This window comes from Oncorhynchus masou, chromosome 13 (assembly GCF_036934945.1).
Source record: "Oncorhynchus masou masou isolate Uvic2021 chromosome 13, UVic_Omas_1.1, whole genome shotgun sequence".
NCBI classification, from domain to species: domain Eukaryota; kingdom Metazoa; phylum Chordata; class Actinopteri; order Salmoniformes; family Salmonidae; genus Oncorhynchus; species Oncorhynchus masou.
In genome coordinates, this window is record NC_088224.1 from 15,276,830 (window position 1) to 15,301,001 (window position 24,172).

At 43.0% G+C, this 24,172-nt stretch overlaps 1 protein-coding gene across 1 annotated transcript in view; it reads left to right on the forward strand.

The window, feature by feature from the left end:
• The window catches only part of LOC135553272 (gamma-aminobutyric acid type B receptor subunit 2-like), a 127,398-nt gene extending 103,691 nt beyond the window's left edge, over positions 1-23,707 (forward strand). The window contains exons 2-3 of the mRNA XM_064985444.1: positions 18,998-19,168; positions 23,624-23,707. Of these exons, the coding sequence (XP_064841516.1) occupies positions 18,998-19,168; positions 23,624-23,707 (255 nt within the window). The remainder of the gene's footprint in view (positions 1-18,997; positions 19,169-23,623) is intronic.
• Positions 23,708-24,172: the final 465 nt, after the last annotated feature.

Sequence of the window (24,172 nt, forward strand, 5' to 3'; positions counted from 1 at the left end):
AAATTTGTACAGATGCACAATCGAGAGCATCCTGTGAGCTGTATCACCGCCTGGTACAGCAACTACACCTACTGCAAGGCTCTCCAATGAGCATCACCGAGCTGTGGACAGTATATGGGGGATATACTGTTAAAGATAGCTGTGGACAGTACATGGGTGATATACTGTTAATGAGCCTACACAGAAGTTGATATATCCCCCTCAAGATAATACCATGACAACCCTAAAGGAACTTCACTGGACTTCACTGACTATGCAAACTGGAAACCAGAGATCCTGAAAGACTGCTGTCCATCTCAAGGCCATCAGACTTTTAAACAGCCATCATTTAAGAATAAGGCTGCTAAATTCTACCAGCATATTGATTCTAGAAATCATTGGCCACTTTATTACATGGATCACTAGTCACTTTAATAATGCCACTTTAATAATGTTTACATATCTTACATACATACTCATCTCATATGTATATATTGTACCATCTTTTTTTGCCTACTACCGTCCTGGTCATCACTCATCCATATATTTACATTTACATTATATTAACATTTACATTTTACATTTTCTTATTCCATCTCTTTAAATTTGTTTTGATTAGGTGGGATTGGGAAATGTTCATGGGAAGCCTATGGGTGATAGGCATGGAGCTGAGAATAATATTGTATTTATACACTGATTAAGTGAGCTGTGAGTTTATAAGGAAGTGTAATTGTACCCACTGTGAAAATTAGGCTGTTAATGGCCTCACCTGTGGACAGATATGGGTGATAGGCTGCAAAATGGAAAGCTGAACCAGCATTTAATGGGTGAAAGATTACTGGGAATATGGCCAAATATAAACAGTGTGTTATTCCCTGCAATGGCAATCAAACAAGCGAAATGGGTGATAGGGGACAGCTGTGGAGACACATATGGGTCAACATCTCAGACATGAGACATATGTGGCAGGGTTACAGGCAATCACGGACTACAAATGGGTGATAGGTTGTTAATGGCAACGCTGCTTCCAGACATAGGTGATAGGTTGTTTGCCTACTGAGGATAATACAGTATATGGACACGATACTATCCCCTCTCCTTATCTGTGGCCAGCGTGAGTGAGGTGTTTAAACTTGTTAACCCTCGCAAGGATGCCGGCCCATGACGGCATCCCTAGCCGTGTCCTCAGAGCAGGCGCAGACCGGCTGGCTGCTGTGTTTACCGACATATTCAATCTCCCTATCCCAATCTGCTGTGTCCACATGCTTCAAGATGGCCACCATTGTCCCACATACTCAAGAAGTAAAGATAACTGAATAAATAACTATTGTGTCTGAGGTATAGCAGTAATGTTCTGTCATCATGAAGTGCTTTGAGAGACTAGTCAAGGATCATTCACCTCCACCTTATGGTGCCATCCTAGACCCACTTCAATGTTCACACCACCCCAATAGGTCCACAGATGATGCAATCACCATCACACTGCACACTACCCTATCCCATCTGGACAAGAGGAATACCTAATGTTAAGAATGCTGTTCATCGACCACAGCTCAGCATTTAACACCATAGTACCATCCAAGCTCATCATTGCTTGAGGCCCTGGGTCTCAACCCCGTTCTTGCAATTGGGTCCTGGACTTTCCTAATGTTCGCCCCCAGATGGTGAAGTGTCTGTAGGAAACAACAAATCCACATAATGATCCTCAACGCTGGGGCCCCACAAGGGTGCATGCTCAGCCCCCTGTACTCCCTGTACACCCATGACTGTCTGGCCATGCACGTCCAGCTCAATCATCAAGTTTGCAGACTGATATGGTGACACAACAGTAGTGGGCTTGATTACCAACAATGATGACAGCCTCCAGGAAGGAGGTGAGGGCATGTTTGGAATGTGGTGTCAGGAAAACAACCTCTCAATTAACATCAACAAAACAAAGGAGATGATGTGGACTTCAGGAAACAGCAGAGGAATGTTCTCACTATCCACATCGACAGGACAGCAGTGGAGAGTGGAAAGTTTTAAGTTCTTGAATTCTGGATTGTGTCACATCACGGACAAAAAGGTTCTACCCACATAGACAGTCTGGTGAAGGTATCGTCCAACAGCTTGTTCTTCAACTTCAGGTGGCTGAAGAAATGTGTCTTGTCACCTAAAACCCTCACAAATTTGTACAGATGTCTCGAGATCGTCCATGCATCCTGTCAAGCTGTATCACCGCCTGGTACAGCAACGTCCCTCCCACAACTGCAAGGCTCTCCAGAGGGTGGTGCGGTCTGTCCAGTAACAACGCATCACCGAGGGCAAACTACCTGCTCTCCAGGGTCTCAAACTGCATGATGTCACAGGAAGGCCAAAAAGATCCTCAAGGACAAGATGGTGTCTAGCCACCAGAAGGCAGGTAATGTACTGGTGAATCAAAGCTGTGTCTGAGAGACTGAAAAACAGCTTCCATCTCAAGGCCATCAGACTGTTAAACAGCCATCACTAAAACAGTGAGGCTCTGACATACTGACTCAATAAATCATTGGCCACTTTATTAAATGGATCACTAGTCACTTTAATAATGCCACTTTAATAATGTTTACATATCTTACATACATACTCATCTCATATGTATATATTGTACCATGTTTTGCATCTTGCCTCTGCCGTCTCGGTCATCACTCATAATATTTACATTTACATTTACATTATATTTACATTTTACATTTTCTTATTCCATCTCTTTAGATTGTGTGTATTAGGTGGTTGTTGTGGATTACTGCATGGTCTGGATTGTCTGAGGTATACACATGCATTAACATGTATGTGACCAATAAAATGTGATTGATTGATTGATAGATATGCTGTTAATGGAGCTGATGACAGTATATGGGTGATAGGCTGTTAATGGCCTAGCTGAATTAGACAGTGTATGGGTGATAGGCTGTTAATGGCCTAGCTGTGGACAGTATATGGGTGATAGGCTGTTAATGGCTCACAGCTGTGGACAGTATATGGGTGATAGGTCTCACATGATGGCATAGCTGTGGACAGTATATGGGTGATAGGCTGTTAATATCCTAGCTGTAGACAGCATGCATGGGTGATAGGCTGTTAATGGGCCTAGCTGTAGACATATATGGGTGATAGGTGTTAATGGCCTAGCTGTAGTCCAGTATATGGGTGATAGGTTGTTGATGGCCTAGCTGTAGACAGTATATGGGTGATAGGCTGTTAATGGCCTAGCTGTAGACAGTGTATGGGTGATAGGCTGTTAATGGCCTAGTAATGTGGACATATATGTGGTGATAGGCTGTCCAGTAATGTTCTCACATACTGCATGGTGTCAGTATCGGGTGATAATGTTCTTAATACTAGCATGTGTCTGAGGTATGGGTGATAATGTTCTTGATGGTCTGAGGTATCGTGTAATGTTCAGCATATGGGTGATAGGTATTGTAATGTTCTCACATACTAGATGGTGTCTGGGTGATAGGTCCAGTAATGCTCTAGCTACTAGACAGTATATGGGTGATAGGCTGTTAATGGTCCAATAATGTTCTTAGAAGTTCTGGATGATGTGTCTGTAGACAGTATATGGATGATAGGTTGTTAATGTTCTTGAATTCTGGATTGTGTCTGAGGTATCATCCAGTAATGTTCTCACATACTGTATGGTGTCTGAGGTATCGTCCAGTAATGTTCTCACATTCTGGATGGTGTCTGAGGTATCGTCCAGTAATGTTCTCACATACTGTATGGTGTCTGAGGTATCGTCCAGTAATGTTCTTGAATTCTGGATTGTGTCTGAGGTATCGTCCAGTAATGTTCTCACATACTGCATGGTGTCTGAGGTATCGTCCAGTAATGTTCTCACATACTGTATTGTGTCTGAGGTATCGTCCAGTAATGTTCTTGATTTCTGGATTGTGTCTGAGGTATCGTCCAGTAATGTTCTCACATACTATATGGTGTCTGAGGTATCGTCCAGTAATGTTCTCACATACTGCATGGTGTCTGAGGTATCGTCCAGTAATGTTCTTGAATTCTGGATTGTGTCTGAGGTATCGTCCGGTAATGTTCTTGAATTCTGGATTGTGTCTGAGGTATCGTCCAGTAATGTTCTCACATACTGTATGGTGTCTGAGGTATCGTCCAGTAATGTTCTTCAATTCTGGATTGTGTCTGAGGTATCGTCCAGTAATGTTCTTGAATTCTGATGTGTCTGAGGTATCGTCCAGTAATGTTCTCACATACTGTATGGTGTCTGAGGTATCGTCCAGTAATGTTCTCACATACTGCATGGTGTCTGAGGTATCGTCCAATAATGTTCTTGAATTCTGGATTGTGTCTGAGGTATCGTCCAGTAATGTTCTCACATACTATATGGTGTCTGAGGTATCGTCCAGTAATGTTCTCACATACTGCATGGTGTCTGAGGTATCGTCCAGTAATGTTCTGACATACTGCATTGTGTCTGAGGTATCGTCCAATAATGTTCTTGAATTCTGGATTGTGTCTGAGGTATCGTCCAGTAATGTTCTTGAATTCTGGATTGTGTCTGAGGTATCGTCCAGTAATGTTCTGACATACTGCATGGTGTCTGAGGTATCGTCCAGTAATGTTCTTGAATTCTGGATTGTGTCTGAGGTATCGTCCAGTATTGTTCTTGAATTCTGGATTGTGTCTGAGGTATCGTCAGTAATGTTCTTGAATTCTGGATTTTGTCTGAGGTATCATCCAGTAATGTTCTCACATACTGTATGGTGTCTGAGGTATCGTCCAGTAATGGTCTCACATACTGCATGGTGTCTGAGGTATCGTCCAGTAATGTTCTTGAATTCTGGATTGTGTCTGAGGTATCGTCCAGTAATGTCCTCACATACTGCATGGTGTCTGAGGTATCGTCCAGTAATGTTCTCACATACTGTATGGTGTCTGAGGTATCGTCCAGTAATGTTCTTGAATTCTGGATTGTGTCTGAGGTATCGTCCAGTAATGTTCTCACATACTGCATGGTGTCTGAGGTATCGTCCAGTAATGGTCTCACATACTGCATGGTGTTTGAGGTATCGTCCAATAATGTTCTTGAATTCTGGATTGTGTCTGAGGTATCGTCCAGTAATGTTCTTGAATTCTGGATTGTGTCTGAGGTATCGTCCAGTAATGTTCTTGAATTCTGGATTGTGTCTGAGGTATCGTCCAGTAATGTTCTTGAATTCTGGATTGTGTCTGAGGTATCGTCCAGTAATAGTCTTGAATTCTGGATTGTGTCTGAGGTATCGTCCAATAATAGTCTTGAATTCTGGATTGTGTCTGAGGTATCGTCCAGTAATGTTCTCACATACTGCATGGTGTCTGAGGTATCGTTCAGTAATGTTCTTGAATTCTGGATTGTGTCTGAGGTATCATCCAGTAATGTTCTCACATACTGCATGGTGTCTGAGGTGTCGTCCAGTAATGGTCTCACATACTGCATGGTGTCTGAGGTATCGTCCAGTAATGTTCTTGAATTCTGGATTGTGTCTGAGGTATCGTCCAGTAATGTTCTTGAATTCTGGATTGTGTCTGAGGTATCGTCCAGTAATGTTCTGACATACTGGATGGTGTCTGAGGTATCGTCCAGTAATGTTCTTGAATACTGTATGGTGTCTGAGGTATCGTCCATTATGTTCTTGAATTCTGGATTGTGTCTGAGGTATCGTCCAGTAATGTTCTTGACATTCTGGATGATGTGTCTGAGGTATCGTCCAGTAATGTTCTTGAATTCTGGTATGGTGTCTGAGGTATCGTCCAGTAATGTTCTCACATACTGTATGGTGTCTGAGGTATCGTCCAGTAATGTTCTCACATACTGTATGGTGTCTGAGGTATCGTCCAGTAATGTTCTCACATACTGCATGGTGTCTGAGGTATTGTCCAGTAATGTTCTTGATTCTGCATGGTGTCTGAGGTATCGTCCAGTAATGGTCTCACATACTGCATGGTGTCTGAGGTATCATCCAGTAATGTTCTCACATACTGTATGGTGTCTGAGGTATCGTCCAGTAATGTTCTCACATACTGTATGGTGTCTGAGGTATCGTCCAGTAATGTTCTCACATACTGTATGGTGTCTGAGGTATCGTCCAGTAATGTTCTGAATTCTGGATTGTGTCTGAGGTATCGTCCAGTAATGTTCTCACATACTGCATGGTGTCTGAGGTATCGTCCAGTAATGTTCTCACATACTGCATGGTGTCTGAGGTATCGTCCAATAATGTTCTTGAATTCTGCATGTGTCTGAGGTATCGTCCAGTAATGTTCTTGAATTCTGCATGTGTCTGAGGTATCGTCCAGTAATGTTCTCACATACTGTATGGTGTCTGAGGTATCGTCCAGTAATGGTCTCACATACTGCATGGTGTCTGAGGTATCGTCCAGTAATGGTCTCACATACTGCATGGTGTCTGAGGTATCGTCCAGTAATGTTCTCACATACTGTATGGTGTCTGAGGTATCGTCCAGTAATGGCCTCACATACTGCATGGTGTCTGAGGTATCGTCCAGTAATGTTCTGAATTCTGATTGTGTCTGAGGTATCGTCCAGTAATGTTCTTGACATTCTGATTGGTGTCTGAGGTATCGTCCAATAATGTTCTTGACATTCTGATTGTGTCTGAGGTATCGTCCAGTAATGTTCTGAATTCTGTATGGTGTCTGAGGTATCGTCCTGTATGGTGTCTGAGGTATCGTCCAGTAATGGTCTCACATATATGGTGTTTAGGTATCGTCCAGTAATGTTCACATACTGCATTGAGTCTGAGGTATCGTCCAGTAATAGTCTTGAATTCTGGATTGTGTCTGAGGTATCGTCCAGTAATATTCTTGAATTCTGGATTGTGTCTGAGGTATCGTCCAATAATAGTCTTGAATTCTGGATTGTGTCTGAGGTATCGTCCAATAATAGTCTTGAATTCTGGATTGTGTCTGAGGTATCGTCCAGTAATAGTCTTGAATTCTGGATTGTGTCAAAGAAAAAAGACTGAGGTGTGTTATTTTTGAGGCGTTGGTAAGATTTGTCCACTTCATCTATTTTCTTCACTCCATATAATATGTGCCATTCTCAGTTCAGTCAAATGTATTTATTTATTTAAGTAGTGGCTCTTTTTCCCATAGTAAAAAATGATTGTGCGTTTTGTTAAATGCTACTGTTGTTACCAGGCACTGTAGACTACCTTCACAGATAGTTTGATTGACTTTCAACCACTTTGTGTGTCATCAGTGTCCTTACTTTGACTGTTTGCGTTCTGTTTGGATTAGGGTTGTGAAACTACTGTTTATTTTTTAAAGTTAATGGAATCTTCTGCAATTTTGGTAATTAACAGGTAATCTATGTCAATCTATGGGAACATTGGTCATTTATACTTGAATAATAAAAAAATAAAAAATAAATCATATATCATATTCATTTTTTATATCTGTGTCCATATTGTCCAGTTTCTAGTGAATAGACCATATCGGTCAAGAGAAAACACATTGAATCAACATTGACATTATTTTCAATTAACTCTGTAACTCATCCAATTCTATTGACTTTTTTAACACCAAAACATTTTCAACAAACACATATTGTCAATAAAATAAATACAAATGTAAAATATACAGAATATTTCATGTTGAAACCCTCATATTAAACACCAACGGTATTCACTAAGATGATAGTTTATATTTAGGATAATGTTTTACAGCTTTGTCATTCTATTTTTATTTTATTATTATTACATTTTTTTATCATCTTTTTAAATGTTTTGTTATTAGAGTTTTTATCTTATTTGATTATTTTATATATTTTACACATGATAAGGTAAGACGGCCAGAGATAATTAGACATCTGTGATAATCTGAAGTACCCAAAAAGGCCAGTAGATGTCAAGCAAAAAAAATATATAATCTAACTTAATAAGATCAATAAGACCAATAAGATAGAGTTCTAAACCTCTCTGCCAATAGCAACACATTTTTTGTTTCCCCCTCCCTACTAAGACCACTCCCAGACAGTCTTAATATCATTCCAGCTTAAGAAATTGCCTTTTGCTAAGAAGCTTTTTTTTGTGTTTATTTTTGACTATTTTAATTGAAAACAGTCACAGTAAGGTACTTAATTGTCACCCAGAAATGATTTGATATTGAGATAAAAACGGCTCCATTGGACCTTTAACTCACCTTATGCGAGGTGATTACCTTCATACTTCCTCAAAGAGACTTGGTAAGCTGTTGTTAGTACATTACTGTCTTTTGTCCTGAGTCTAAGACACTGCAACATTGTTAATACCTGGCCATGCCAAGCGTTAGTCAGTGGAATTTAGAGACTATAATGAGAATGAAACTATCTATCTATTGTCTCCTATACCTGCTCACAGACACAGCTCAGTCAAGTGTTAAAGAATCTCATCCGGCAGACCTCATTCAGTGAGAGGGCACACTCTGAGAATCTGCAATGGACCATCTATCTATCTATCTATCTATCTATCTATCTATCTATCTATCTATCTCTATGCCTACGGCAGACCTCATTCTGAGAGGGCACTCTGAGAATCTGCAATGGACCATCTATCTATCTCTATCTATCTTCTGAGAATCTACAATGGACTATCTATCTATCTCTATGCCTCGTTCTGAGAATCTACAATGGACCATCTATCTATCTCTATGCCTCGTTCTGAGAATCTACAATGGAACATCTATCTATCTCTATGCCTCGTTCTGAGAATCTGCAATGGACAATCTGTAACAGTATCAATTTTAGACCGTCCCCTCGCCCATACCCGGGCGCGAACCAGGACCCTCTGCACACATCAACAACAGTCACCCACGAAGCATCGTTACCCATCGCTCCACAAAAGCCACAGCCCTTGCAGAGCAAGGGGAACTACTACTTCAAGGTCTCAGAGCAAGTGGCGTCACCGATTGAAACACTATTTAGAGTGCACCACCGCTAACTAAGCTAGCGTTTCACATCCGTTATAATCACCCCCCTTTTGACCTCCTCCTTTTCCGCAGCAACCAGTGATTCGGGTCAACAGCATCAATGTAACAGTATAACTTTAGACCATCCCCTCGCCCATACCCGGGCGCGAACCAGGGACCCTCTGCACACATCAAGAACAGTCACCCAGGTCGGCCAGTTGAGAAAAAGTTCTCATTTACAACTGTGACCTTGCCAAGATAAAGCAAAGCAGTGTGACAAAAAACAGCAACACAGAGTTACACATGGAATAAACAAAGTAGAGTCAATAACACACTAGAAAAATATATATACAGTGTGTGCAAATGGAGTAAGGAGGTAAGGCAATAAATAGGCCATAGTAGCGAAGTAATTACAATTTAGCAAATTAACACTGGAGTGATAGATGTGCAGATGATGATGTGCAAGTAGAAATACTGGTGTGCAAAAGAGCAAAAAATGTAAATAAAAACAATATGGGATAGCTTAAAGTTAGTGAGTGAGATATAAGTCTCCAACTTCGGCGATTTTTGCAATTCCTTCCAGTTATTGGCAACAGAGAACTGGAAGGAAAGGCGGCCAAACGAGGCGTTGGCTTTGGGGATGACCAGTGATTTATACCTGCTGGAGCGCGTGCTATGGGTGGGTGTTGTTATGGAGACCAGTGAACTGAGATAAGGCAGAGCTTTACCGAGCAAAGACTTATAGATGACCTGGAGCCAGTGGGTTTGGCGATGAATATGTAGCGAGGACCAGCTAATAAGAGCATACATGTCGCAGTGGTGGGTGGTATATGGGTCTTTGGTGACAAAACGGATGGCACTGTGATAGACTGCATCCAGTTTGCTGAGTAGAGTGTTAGAAGCTATTTTGTAAATTTCATCGCCGTAGTCGAGGATCAGTAGGATAGTCAGTTTTACAAGGGTATGTTTAGCAGCGTGAGTGAAGGAGGCTTTGATGCGAAATAGGAAGCCGATTCTAGATTTAATTTTGGATTGGAGAAGCTTAATATGAGTCTGAAAGGAGAGTTTACAGTCTAGCCAGACACCTATGTATTTGTAGTTGTCCACGTATTTGGTTGAAGAGCATGCATTTTGTTTACTAGCATTTGAGAGCAGTTGGAGGCCACGGAATAAGTGTTGTATGGCATTGAAGCTCGTTTGGAGGTTTGTTAACACAGTGTCCAATGAAGGGCCAGATGTATACAGAATGGTGTCGTCTGCGTAGAGGTGGATCAAGGAATCACCCACAGCAAGAGCGACATCATTGATGTATACAGAGAACAGTCAGCCCAAGTCGGCCCAAGAATTGAACCCTGTGGTACCCCCATAGTGGCCCTCCGATTTGACACGCTGAACTCTATCTGAGAAGTAGTTGGTGAACCAGGTGAGGCAGTCATTTGAGAAACCAAGGCTGTTGAGTCTGGCAATAAGAATGTGGTGATTGACAGAGTCGAACACCTTGGCCAGGTTGATGAAGACGGCTGCACAGTACTGTCTTTTATCGATGGCAGTTATGATATCATTTAGTACCTTGAGCGTGGCTGAGGTGCACCCGTGACCAGCTCGGAAACCGGAATGCACATCCTTTTTCTGAGAATCTGCAATGGACCATCAATATATCTCTATGCCTGGCTCCCTTTTCTAAAATCTTTGCTCGCACTCTCTTTTTCTATACAGTATATCACCCTCAATCTTTAATGCTTTCTTTCTCTCTTCTATATCCTTTCTTTCATTCTTTTTACCATCCTCTCTTCTTCTCTCTTCTTCTCTCTCGTACTCTCTCGTTCTCTCTCCTGTAGACATCACTAGTTTAATTTCAACTGCTAAATAAGAGTAGTGAAGAAGTCAAAATGGAAGAAAGATGGACAGCAAACAGGCTTTATATTCACTCAAAATAAAAAGATTGATAACATTGTATTTATAATTGCATGTCTCAGTAGATTTCCCTCAGCCATCTTATCAGTAAGTAATTTAAGCAGATATTTTCAACGACATAATGCTGTACTACTACCGTGGTTCCAAGAATCCCCAGCCTCTGACGCGGTCCCAAATTGCACCTTATTCCCTACATAGTGCACTGTGGGCCCCGGTCCAAAGTAGTGCTCTATATACGGAATAGGGTGCCATTTGAGTGGAAGCCTCATTACCAAAGGCTCGGTGACCTTGCTGTGGGTGGGGAGTCTCAGACGGGCCCCATCTCTACAGCTTTAATTAACATTGGCACTGGGAGCCTGATGGAGAGGAGAGTGGAGACACAGGTTGTCCATTTGGCTCTGCCTGTTGAGTGGCAATCCTCCGTGTGTGTGTACTCGCGTGCGCGCATGTGTGTCTGTATGTGTGTGTGTGTGTGAACACGTTAGTGCAAGTGCAGTGTGCCAGAGAGGTCCATTACATTTGAATAGACCTTTTTAAATCTCCTTATGTAAGACAGCACTCCGAGATGTGTGATATCATAGCGCTATTTTAAGGCACTCTACTGTATTTATCAAAATACTAACCCATTTCGTAAGCTGTATTTGAGATTATTTCACGTGATGGCTTTCTCACCAAACCCTCTGCACCATTGGTAGCTTGGTGGTTCAGATTAATTTGGAGACAGAAGGGCTACCTTGACTTGTTAGCTCCAATCAAGCAATATATGTTCTCTAGTGACCTACATGTATACCCACATGCGTCATGGATCTAAATCTAAAATGGAGAATTGACCTGGTAATACTAGTTGTAGTAGTATTTCTAGCTTTAGTAGTAATTAGTAGTAATTGTAGTTGTAGTAGTATTACTGTAGTTGTAATAATAGTTGTTGTATTATTACTAGTTTTAGTAGTACTAGTAGTTGTAGTAGTATTACTGTAGTAGTAATACTAGTTGTAGTAGTATTACTAGTTGTAGTAGTAATATTAGTTGTAGTAGTATTACTAGTTGTAGTAGTACTAGTAGTTGTAGTAGTATTACTAGTTATAGTAGTACTAGTAGTTGTAGTAGTAGTATTAGTTATAGTAGTAGTAATTTTACAGCACCCAATATCATTCTGTGGTTTTATTTGACCATGGGGAGAACTACTGTACCTACAGAACTACATTATTACCCTTATGCAGGTTCCAATCGAGCCCTTACAGTGTCATATCTGATTAATCAAGGTATATCATTACAACTCCATGTCTCCTGACCTCCTTCCCCCCACCCCCCTTTCTCCCTGGGCTGTCACAGGAGGCTTCAACCCAATCTCCCTGTTTGGGCTAAAAATCACTGGCTCACATTGGAGACCCATTGGAGCTTCTCCCGGTGTGGGTGTAGCAAACAGCCGTAGCTAAATGCAGATTAAAACTACAGTGGGAAGACCCAGTAAAGCCCTTAAAGACTTTGGCTGATTTTGGATTTAGCACTGGTACTGAAATAAAGGGTTTCTTCTCTCCTTAATTGACGGTTGTAATCCGTGTGTTGTTCCAGGGTCCTCCCGGATGGTTTGGGAAACAACAGGGCGCCCAAATTAAATGGCTTCTTGAGGGGAGAATAGTGTGGCATGGTCGAGATGGAGGTTTGTTGGAGGTTTGCAGAGGGTTGTTGTGAAGTGTTTGACTTACATTGACTCAATGTATGTATTGTATCAGTCTCCAGTTACAAGGTTTACTTTAAGGAGTACAAGGTATAATGTATTCTGAGCATTGTGAAAATAATTAACATGAAAGCTAGCTTAATCAAATGCATTAAGCAAACGTTTTCCCAAAAATGATGTACTCACTGTAAGTACTGTTTGACATCAATATGAGTTGTCTGTTTGTTTGAAAATAGGGAAAACATTATTCTTGATTGGTTTCGACTGGCTTTTAAAGATCACACTTAGCCCCAGAGTGGTTGGCTTCTCTAATATTAAACATGCTTCCAAGCAATGTGCATACATTTCACACACACACACACACACACACACACACACACACACACACACACACACACACACACACACACACACACACACACACACACACACACACACACACACACACACACACACACACACACGCACACACACACACACACTCTTAGCTTCTATCAGAATGATAATCCTCCTTTTGATCACTATCAGTGTGTCTGCTTAATCTCTCTCTGCTCAGTAATTAACCCTGTGTTGATTCATATCAGTTATTCATTTTATTAGAGATGGCACGAATTGAAATTGGAGTGTTAGTGAATTGAAACTGTTAGCTATCTTAACATGCTAATGGAACACAGTTAACTTCTCTCAGCTAGTGAAGTGAACATGCTAATGGAACACATTAACATCTTTCAGCTAGCTAACTGTGTTAGTGGTACAGAGTTAATATTCTCTCAGCTAGCTAAACATGTTAATGTTTAGAGTTATCTTCTCTCAGCTAGCTAAATATGCTAATTACACAGAGTTATCTTCTCTCAACCAGCTAAACATGCTAATGTAACGGAGGCAACCATTCTGGATTAACTTCAAATGTAACAAAGCTAGCTAAACATGCTAATGTCAACAGCTAAACATGTTAACAGAGTTCTCTCAACTAGCTAAACATGCTAATGTTCCAGAGTTTAGCTTGTCACATGTAGCTATACATTTTTAATTTAACTAGGCAAGTCAGTTAAGAACTAATTCTTATTTACGATGACAGCCAACAGTGGGTTAACTGCCTTGTTCAGGGGCAGAACAACAGATTTTTACCTTGTCAGCTCAGGGATTCGATCCACCAACCTTTCGGTTACTGGCCCAACACTCTAACCACTAGGCTACCTGCCGCCCCAACATGCTAACATGCTAATGTTCCAGAGTTAACTTCTCACATCTAGCTAAACATGCTAATGTAACAGAGTTACATAATTTACTTCCGGCGCCGACAGAGATGGCCGCCTCGCTTCGCGTTCCTAGGAAACTATGCAGTTTTTTGTTTTTTACGTGTTATTTCTTACATTGGTACCCCAGGTCATCTTAGGTTTCATTACATATAGTCGAGAAGAACTACTGAATATAAGAGCAGCGTCAACTCACCATCAGTGCGACCAAGAATATGACTTTCGCGAAGCGGATCCTGTGTTCTGCCTTTCACCCAGGACAACGAAGCGGTCTTCTGGTCAGAGTCCGGAGACGGGCACATCGTGCACCACTCCCTAGCATTCTTCTCGCCAATGTCCAGTCTCTTGACAACAAGGTTGATGAAATCCGAGCAAGGGTAGCATTCCAGAGAGACATCAGAGACTGTAACGTTCTTTGCTTCACGGAAACATGACTCACTGGAGAGACGCTATCGGAGTCGGTGCAGCCAGCTGGTTTCTCCACGCATCGCGCCGACAGAAACAAACATCGGGGGCATATGCTTCATGGTTAACGAGACGTGGTGTGGCCACAACAACATACAGGAACTCAAGTCCTTCTGTTCACCTGATTTAGAATTCCTCACAATCAAATGTCGACCGCATTATCTACCAAGGGAATTCTCTTCGATTATAATCACAGCCGTATATATTCCCCCCCAAGCAGACACATCGATGGCCCTGAACAAACTTTATTTGACTCTTTGCAAACTAGAATCCATATATCCTGAGGCTGCATTCATTGAAGCTGGGGATTTTAACAAGGCTAATCTGAAAACAAGACTCCCTAAATTGTATCAGTATATCGATTGCGCAACCAGGGCTGGAAAAACCTTGGATCATTGCTATTCTAACTTCCGCGAGACATATAAGGCCCTGCCCCGCTCTCCTTTCGGAAAAGCTGACCACGACTTCATTTTGTAGATCCCTGCCTACAGACAGAAACTAAAACAAGAAGCTCCCGCGCTGAGGTCTGTTAAACGCTGGTCCGACCAATCTGATTCCACACTCCAAGACTGCTTCCATCACGTGGACTGGGATATGTTTCGTATTGCATCAAACAACAACATTGACGAATACGCTGATTCGGTGAGCGAGTTCATTAGAACGTGCATTGAAGATGTCGTTCCCATAGCAACGATTAAAACATTCCCAAACCAGAAACTGTGGATTGATGGCAGCATTCGCGTGAAACTGAAAGCGTGAACCACTGCTTTTAATCAGGGCAAGGTGACCGGAAACATGACCGAATACAAACAGTGTAGCTATTCCCTCCACAAGGCAATCAAACAAGCTAAGCGTCAGTATAGAAACAAAGTAGAATCTCAATTCAACGGCTCAGACACAAGAGGTATGTGGCAGGGTCTCAGTCAATCACGGATTACAAAAAGAAAACCAGCCCCGTCACGGACCAGGATGTCTTGCTCCCAGGCAGACTAAATAACTTTTTTGACAACTTTGAGGACAATACAGTGCCACTGACACAGCCCGCAACCAAAACATGCGGACTCTCCTTCACTGCAGCCGACGTGAGGAAAACATTTAAACGTGTCAATCCTCGCAAGGCTGCAGGCCCAGACGGCATCCCCAGCCGCGCCCTCAGAGCATGCGCAGACCAGCTGGCTGGTGTGTTTACGGACATATTCAATCAATCCCTATCCCAGTCTGTTGTTCCCACATGCTTCAAGAGGGCCACCATTGTTCCTGTTCCCAAGAAAGCTAAGGTAACTGAGCTAAACGACTACCGCCCCGTAGCACTCACTTCCGTCATCATGAAGTGTTTTGGGAGACTAGTCCAAGGACCATATCACCTCCACCCTACCTGACACCCTAGAACCACTCCAATTTGCTTACCGCCCAAATAGGTCCATGCAATCTCAACCACACTGCACACTGCCCTAACCCATCTGGACAAGAGGAATACCTATGTGAGAATGCTGTTCCTCGACTACAGCTCAGCATTTAACATCATAGTGCCCTCCAAGCTCGTCATCAAGCTCGAGACCCTGGGTCTCGACCCCGCCCTGTGCAACTGGGTACTGGACTTCCTGACGGGCCGCCCCCAGGTGGTGAGGGTAGGCAACAACATCTCCACCCCGCTGATTCTCAACACTGGGGCCCCACAAGGGTGCGTTCTGAGCACTCTCCTGTACTCCCTGTTCACCCACGACTGCGTGGCCACGCACGCCTCCAACTCAATCATCAAGAGGCTGAAGAAATTTGGCTTGTCACCAAAAGCACTCACAAACTTCTACAGATGCACAATCGAGAGCATCCTGTCGGGCTGTATCACCGCCTGGTACGGCAACTGCTCCGCCCACAACCATAAGGCTCTCCAAAGGGTAGTGAGGTGTGCACAACGCATCACTGGGGGCAAACTACCTGCCCTCCAGGACACCTACACCACCCGATGTCACAGGAAGGCCACAAAGATCATCAAGGACAACAACCGCCCGAGCCACTGCCTGTTCACCCTGCTATCATCCAGAAGGCGAGGTCAGTACAGGTGCATCAAAGCTGGGACCGAGAGACTGAAAAACAGCTTCTATCTCAAGGCCATCAGACTGTTAAACAGCCACCACTAACATTGAGTGGCTGCTGCCAACACACTGACTCAACTCCAGCCACTTTAATAATAGGAATTGATGGGAAATGATGTAAAATATATCACTAGCCACTTTAAACAATGCTACCTAATATAATGTTTACATACCCTACATTATTCATCTCATATGTATACGTATATACTGTACTCATCTACTGCATCATCTACTGCATCCTTATGTAATACATGTATCACTAGCTACTTTAACTATGCCACTTTGTTTACATACTCATCTCATATGTATATACTGTACTCAATATCATCTACTGTATCTTGCCTATTCCGCTCTGTACCATCACTCATTTATATATCTTTATGTACATATTCTTTATCCCCTTACACTTGTGTCTATAAGGTAGTAGTTTTGGAATTGTTAGCTAGATTACTTGTTGGTTATTACTGTATTGTCGGAACTAGAAGCACAAGCATTTCGCTACACTCGCATTAACATCTGCTAAACATGTGTATGTGACAAATAAAATTTGATTTGATTTAACTTCTCACAGAGGCAACCATTCCGGATGTGGCAGGACTTAACAGACAACATTTTCAATAAACGTTAATCAAATACAACCACCAACTGCTTGCTCATTACTGTTGATATAAGATGGCAACTCAGTGCAAATGTGCATGTGCCCATTGAATCTCAACAAGGAAACAGTCGGTGGTGTTTATTGAAAAAGTATGGATTTCAGCAAACAAAGAAAGGCACACAACTACAGATAACAAACATCGGTACAATCGATGTCGTCTGAGCCAGATTCCACAAAGCCTGGTTTCAGCTCATGCCGTTGGTGAAGTTCATCATAAACTTGGAGTGGAGTATAGTCCGCAAGGCAAGACTAAGCTAAATGTCTGCAAAGCTAACATTCTAAGTCTCCCATTCAATATTAGCTTCCTGTGATATGACTGGTAACACTTAACTGTCGCCCCCCTTTATGTATGGTTTCACAAAGCCTTTATAACAGCTACACAATACATACTTTGTCAAACTGTAAGGTGCCTATTTTACCTGAACTTATCCATATTCTAGTTTTAACTTTGCCAAGAAGTCATTGTCAAGATCATGCCATTTTTCCCGTCTTTGTCATTCTATTTTCGTGTTCGCTGGCTGTACACACCTGCAAGTCACGATCGGGAGGCAGAAATTAATTACACCGATTTTCCCTCAGAGATAATGAGCGTCTATTGTTGGGAAGGTGGTAGAGACTGAGAGAGAGAGAGAGAGAGAGAGAGAGAGGGAGAGAGAGAGAGAGAGAGAGAGAGAGAGAGAGAGAGAGTTTATTTGTATGGAAATTAAAGGTATGTGTGTGTTTGGGTCTGTTTGAAGGAGGGAGGGTTGGAAGGAGAGAGAAAGAGAGATCTGAGGTCAGTCCATTGATCCATTACTCGGTAATCTTATCATGCTCTCTCTCAGTAATCGAGTGTTCTCTCAAATGACAGATTCTTTGAATTCTATAGATCCCTAGAATGTTTTCAATGGACCCAGAGATTGATGACTGGGGATGACATTTGTTGACTTAGCTTTGTGGCTTTGAATCAGATCCTTCACATTGTCCACTGACTGTGTATGGAGCATTGTCTTTAGATGTCCCCAGTCACACGATGCCAGTATGCGCCTACTGCAGTCAGTGACAGTGTGATCGTAAGATTAGATCGGTGTGCAGTGCTGAAGCTTGGGAGTGTTACATAACAAGTACCGTCCAAATGACTAGTCTCTATCTCTCTCACGTTATCTCTCACGTTATCTCTCTCTCTCTCTCTCTCTCTCTCTCTCTCTCTCTCTCTCTCTCTCTAACCAGAGGACCTATCACATCCACAGTAGTGTATGGATAGACACTGTAGGAGATACTGTTAGCCCACTGTTGGTCAAAAGGAAAACATTGAAATGTGTGAAAATGTTGGACATTCTATAGCAGTAAATGTCTGCGTGTTCACCCAAGGTGTTCAGAGCAAATGTATGTGCTTGGTAGTTGCTACAACAACAACAAATGCAGTCTTGCTGTTCCAAATCTTGAAAGCAGTAATGTCCAGAAAAAGTTCATCTCTTTTAAAGTTCATCTCTTTTTTTGGACCCTGAATTGATTTAAACCTGTTTATGGTGTAATTTTTCATGTTTGAGGTTCAGCACATTTTAATCTAATTTTCTAGGAAAATAAAACGAGTGAAAGCAACGCTTGAGCTCAGAGTGAATACACACGCATGCACACGTATTTGCATATGCACACTTGTGCACACATACACACATTCAGTTAAGGTCATCCATCACAGCTTTCACTCCCACCAAGCTTTTACAGCTCCTGTTATTATGGGCACTCTGAAGCTGTGACCTTGCCTGATGTTTCCACAGACCTATCAGACTGTTGATTTACTCACACCTACAGACTGGACTGACTCCCAGGGTCCGTGTGTGTGCGTGTGTGTATGTGTCCCGCGCGTATGCGTGTGTGTGTGTGCGTGTGTGCGTGCGTGTGTGGCCATCGAAGGCCTCTGTCTAAAGCTTCAGATCTCCAGGCTTGAACTCCTATTAGCAGAACACCAGGATCAGTTAGAATTCAGCCAGCGTTTATTGGTCAGATATTTAACATTCTATGTCTGTCCTCTTCTTTCCAGCTCTCCTTTGCGGCAACAACTCCTGTTCTGGCCGACAAGAAGAAGTACCCCAACTTTTTCCGGACGGTTCCGTCGGACAACGCTGTGAACCCAGCAGTGGTCAAGTTTCTCAACTTCTACAACTGGAGCCGCGTGGGGACCCTCACACAGGACGTTCAGAGGTTCTCAGAGGTGAGGGAGGATATTATGATTTTATTGGAAATTATATGATATATCATGGAGATATCGTGATATTACAATATGTCTTGGAATTTTTTTTTTTTATGTATTTGAGTATTTTCAAATGCACAACCCAAAACAAGTACTTTTTTTGGAATATTGGATTGGTTATTTGTAAAAAAATATATAAAAAAAAAAATAGTCAACCAAATTGTATTTGAAAGTATTTTCAAAAATGTATTTCAAATACTATTTTCAAATGCTTGGGATAAATGTTTTTGATTAAGTGTTTTCCCAGATACATTCCAATATTCAACTACTTGTTATTTCAAATAAAGGTTATCTGAATAGTTTTTTGAAATGTATTGAAAAGTAATTTAAATACCTGAAAGAGTATTTAATCCCAGGTCTGATCGTGGAGATATCCGTATATTAGGAAATATCGTGGAGATATTGTCATGTAATGCTATATTGTGATATTATAAGATATATTGTGGAAAAATTAAAGGTAGGATTGTGATGACAGTGGTTACTTCTAATGCAATTTTAACATACACAGAGAGAGTAACTTCTGTTTCATGACTTACTGAGGACTGTTACTGTTTATATATTCCCTGTAATGTTAGTACACAGCTGGTGCATCCTTTTAAGTCATTCTAAAAATACATAACATTTTTGAAAGTGGCATTTTAACATCATCTCTCAACACAAATTACTTCCTTTCCCAGTTTGTGGTAAAGTCCTTCTGGGAAACATGAGTTACATTATCCCATCTGACTCACCATGCATGGTCGCTGTATGCAGGCTTCAGGCACCCACACCCATTACACAGAACTGGTACACACATCAATACCCATTACACAGAACTGGTACACACATCAATACCCATTACACAGAACTGGTACACACATCAATACCCATTACACAGAACTGGTACACACATCAATACCCATTACACAGAACTGGTACACACATCAATACCCATTACACAGAACTGGTACACACATCAATACCCATTACACAGAACTGGTACACACATCAATACCCATTACACAGAACTGGTACACACATCAATACCCATTACACATAACTGGTACACACATCAATTTTTGTATTTTGTATTATTTTTATTTCACCTTTATTTAACCAGGTTGGCTAGTTGAGAACAAGTTCTCATTTGCAACTGCGACCTGGCCAATATAAAGCATAGCAGTTCGACACGTACAACAACACAGAGTTACACATGGAATAAACAAAACATACAGTCAATAATACAGTAGAAAAAGGAATCAAAAATTATATATACAGTGAGTGCAAATGAGGTAAGATTAGGGAGTTAAGGCAATAAATAGGCCATGGTGGTGAAGTAATTACAATATAGCAATTTAACACTGGAATGGTAGATGTACAGAAGATGAATGTGCAAGTAGAGATACTGGGGTGCATAGGAGCAAGATAAATAAATAAATACAGTATGGGGATGAGGTAGTTGGATGGGCTGTTTACAGGTGCACAGGTGCAGTGGTCTGATCAATACCCATTACACAGAACTGGTACACACATCAATACCCATTACACAGAACTGGTACACACATCAATACCCATCACACAGAACTGGTACACACATCAATACCCATCACACAGAACTGCTGTGAAAGTCCATTGAGAAACTGTTATCTCCAGGGCAATGTTGAGGCATGTATGGTGGTTAGGGTCAGCTAACATAGGGGTTTGGATGCACTGTTTCTGTGGTCTACTGACATTTCTCAATTAATGAGAACTAGTAGGGTTTCACTACTACTGAATAACTGTATGTAATTCTACACCAGCTTCATTTCCTATGGAGCTGGGGTATTTCATATCTAGTCAATTCACCGAAACAAAAAGCATTGGGCTTCTTTCCCCGACTTGTCATACCTCTAGATAGGAATTTAAAGGTGTGTGAAAACAGCACATCACCATAACAGCACCAACACCCCAGCGTGCCACAAAACCCTGTTTGTGTATCAAAGTGGTATCTGGAGATATCAAAGTGTGCATTTGAAAATCTATCACTTGTGACTGGAGAGCGTGGCGTTGTCTGGCGTTGTCAGGCTAGTAGAAAACAATCTGGTGCTGAGGGATAAGAAGACACGCTGTAAATCTGTGGAAGAGTAAAATCCCTTTATCTGCCACCTCCTGATGCTGCCATTGGGCTTAGAACAGGGAGAAAAACGCAAAGACGTCCTGATTCAATCAACCTGCGATACCATTTGTCCTTCATCCTGATTTACAAATATATGCAAGAATGGAAACGCCATTTTCTCCTATTTCTTCCTTTCTCCACTCAGATTGCTACGTTGGATCTAGCAGTGGCCACATTCTTTTTAGATAAATTATAAAAGGATTTAGGATGGATTGAAATGAATACATTTTACCATAAAATATAAAATAAATGAATTTGTTCTGTGTTTGATTGTGTTTAAATCGTCCAATTGTTCCGAAAAAAACCTGTGCATAAGATTCTCTGATAATTGACGGCTGAATTTCATAGCCTTATCCAATCGTGATTTCATATATTTTCCAGTTTTCTATACTGAGCTACTATCCAACCCATTTTCAGGAACTGACAGTACTGTAGGTCTGTTTTTTCAGTAAATCTATACAATCTATACTATCTGACAAATGATGTGAGTATTTCATGGTTTTAGCTTCCCAGGATTTCTCCCAGCCTGTCCTGTCCCCACTGTTGCTATCTGACAGCTTCCCAGGATTTCTCCCAGCCTGTCCTGTCCCCACTGTTGCTATCTGACAGCTTCCCAGGATTTCTCCCAGCCTGTCCTGTCCCCACTGTTGCTATCTGACAGCTTCCCAGGATTTCTCCCAGCCTGTCCTGTCCCCACTGTTGCTATCTGACAGCTTCCCAGGATTTCTCCCAGCCTGTCCTGTCCCCACTGTTGCTATCTGACAGCTTCCCAGGATTTCTCCCAGCCTGTCCTGTCCCCACTGTTGCTATCTGACAGCTTCCCAGGATTTCTCCCAGCCTGTCCTGTCCCCACTGTTGCTATCTGACAGCTTCCCAGGATTTCTCCCAGCCTGTCCTGTCCCCACTGTTGCTATCTGACAGCTTCCCAGGATTTCTCCCAGCCTGTCCTGTCCCCACTGTTGCTATCTGACAGCTTCCCAGGATTTCTCCCAGCCTGTCCTGTCCCCACTGTTGCTATCTGACAGCTTCCCAGGATTTCTCCCAGCCTGTCCTGTCCCCACTGTTGCTATCTGACAGCTTCCCAGGATTTCTCCCAGCCTGTCCTGTCCCCACTGTTGCTATCTGACAGCTTCCCAGGATTTCTCCCAGCCTGTCCTGTCCCCACTGTTGCTATCTGACAGCTTCCCAGGATTTCTCCCAGCCTGTCCTGTCCCCACTGTTGCTATCTGACAGCTTCCCAGGATTTCTCCCAGCCTGTCCTGTCCCCACTGTTGCTATCTGACAGCTTCCCAGGATTTCTCCCAGCCTGTCCTGTCCCCACTGTTGCTATCTGACAGCTTCCCAGGATTTCTCCCAGCCTGTCCTGTCCCCACTGTTGCTATCTGACAGCTTCCCAGGATTTCTCCCAGCCTGTCCTGTCCCCACTGTTGCTATCTGACAGCTTCCCAGGATTTCTCCCAGCCTGTCCTGTCCCCACTGTTGCTATCTGACAGCTTCCCAGGATTTCTCCCAGCCTGTCCTGTCCCCACTGTTGCTATCTGACAGCTTCCCAGGATTTCTCCCAGCCTGTCCTGTCCCCACTGTTGCTATCTGACAGCTTCCCAGGATTTCTCCCAGCCTGTCCTGTCCCCACTGTTGCTATCTGACAGCTTCCCAGGATTTCTCCCAGCCTGTCCTGTCCCCCCCACTGTTGCTATCTGACAGCTTCCCAGGATTTCTCCCAGCCTGTCCTGTCCCCACTGTTGCTATCTGACAGCTTCCCAGGATTTCTCCCAGCCTGTCCTGTCCCCACTGTTGCTATCTGACAGCTTCCCAGGATTTCTCCCAGCCTGTCCTGTCCCCACTGTTGCTATCTGACAGCTTCCCAGGATTTCTCCCAGCCTGTCCTGTCCCCACTGTTGCTATCTGACAGCTTCCCAGGATTTCTCCCAGCCTGTCCTGTCCCCACTGTTGCTATCTGACAGCTTCCCAGGATTTCTCCCAGCCTGTCCTGTCCCCACTGTTGCTATCTGACAGCTTCCCAGGATTTCTCCCAGCCTGTCCTGTCCCCACTGTTGCTATCTGACAGCTTCCCAGGATTTCTCCCAGCCTGTCCTGTCCCCACTGTTGCTATCTGACAGCTTCCCAGCCTGTTGATTTCTCCCAGCCTGTCCTGTCCCCACTGTTGCTATCTGACAGCTTCCCAGGATTTCTCCCAGCCTGTCCTGTCCCCACTGTTGCTATCTGACAGCTTCCCAGGATTTCTCCCAGCCTGTCCTGTCCCCACTGTTGCTATCTGACAGCAGGATTTCTCCCAGGTCCCCACTTTCTCTGACAGCTTCCCAGGATTTCTCCCAGCCTGTCCTGTCCCCACTGTTGCTATCTGACAGCTTCCCAGGATTTCTCCCAGCCTGTCCTGTCCCCACTGTTGCTATCTGACAGCTTCCCAGGATTTCTCCCAGCCTGTCCTGTCCCCACTGTTGCTATCTGACAGCTTCCCAGGATTTCTCCCAGCCTGTCCTGTCCCCACTGTTGCTATCTGACAGCTTCCCAGGATTTCTCCCAGCCTGTCCTGTCCCCACTGTTGCTATCTGACAGCTTCCCAGGATTTCTCCCAGCCTGTCCTGTCCCCACTGTTGCTATCTGACAGCTTCCCAGGATTTCTCCCAGCCTGTCCTGTCCCCACTGTTGCTATCTGACAGCTTCCCAGGATTTCTCCCAGCCTGTCCTGTCCCCACTGTTGCTATCTGACAGCTTCCCAGGATTTCTCCCAGCCTGTCCTGTCCCCACTGTTGCTATCTGACAGCTTCCCAGGATTTCTCCCAGCCTGTCCTGTCCCCACTGTTGCTATC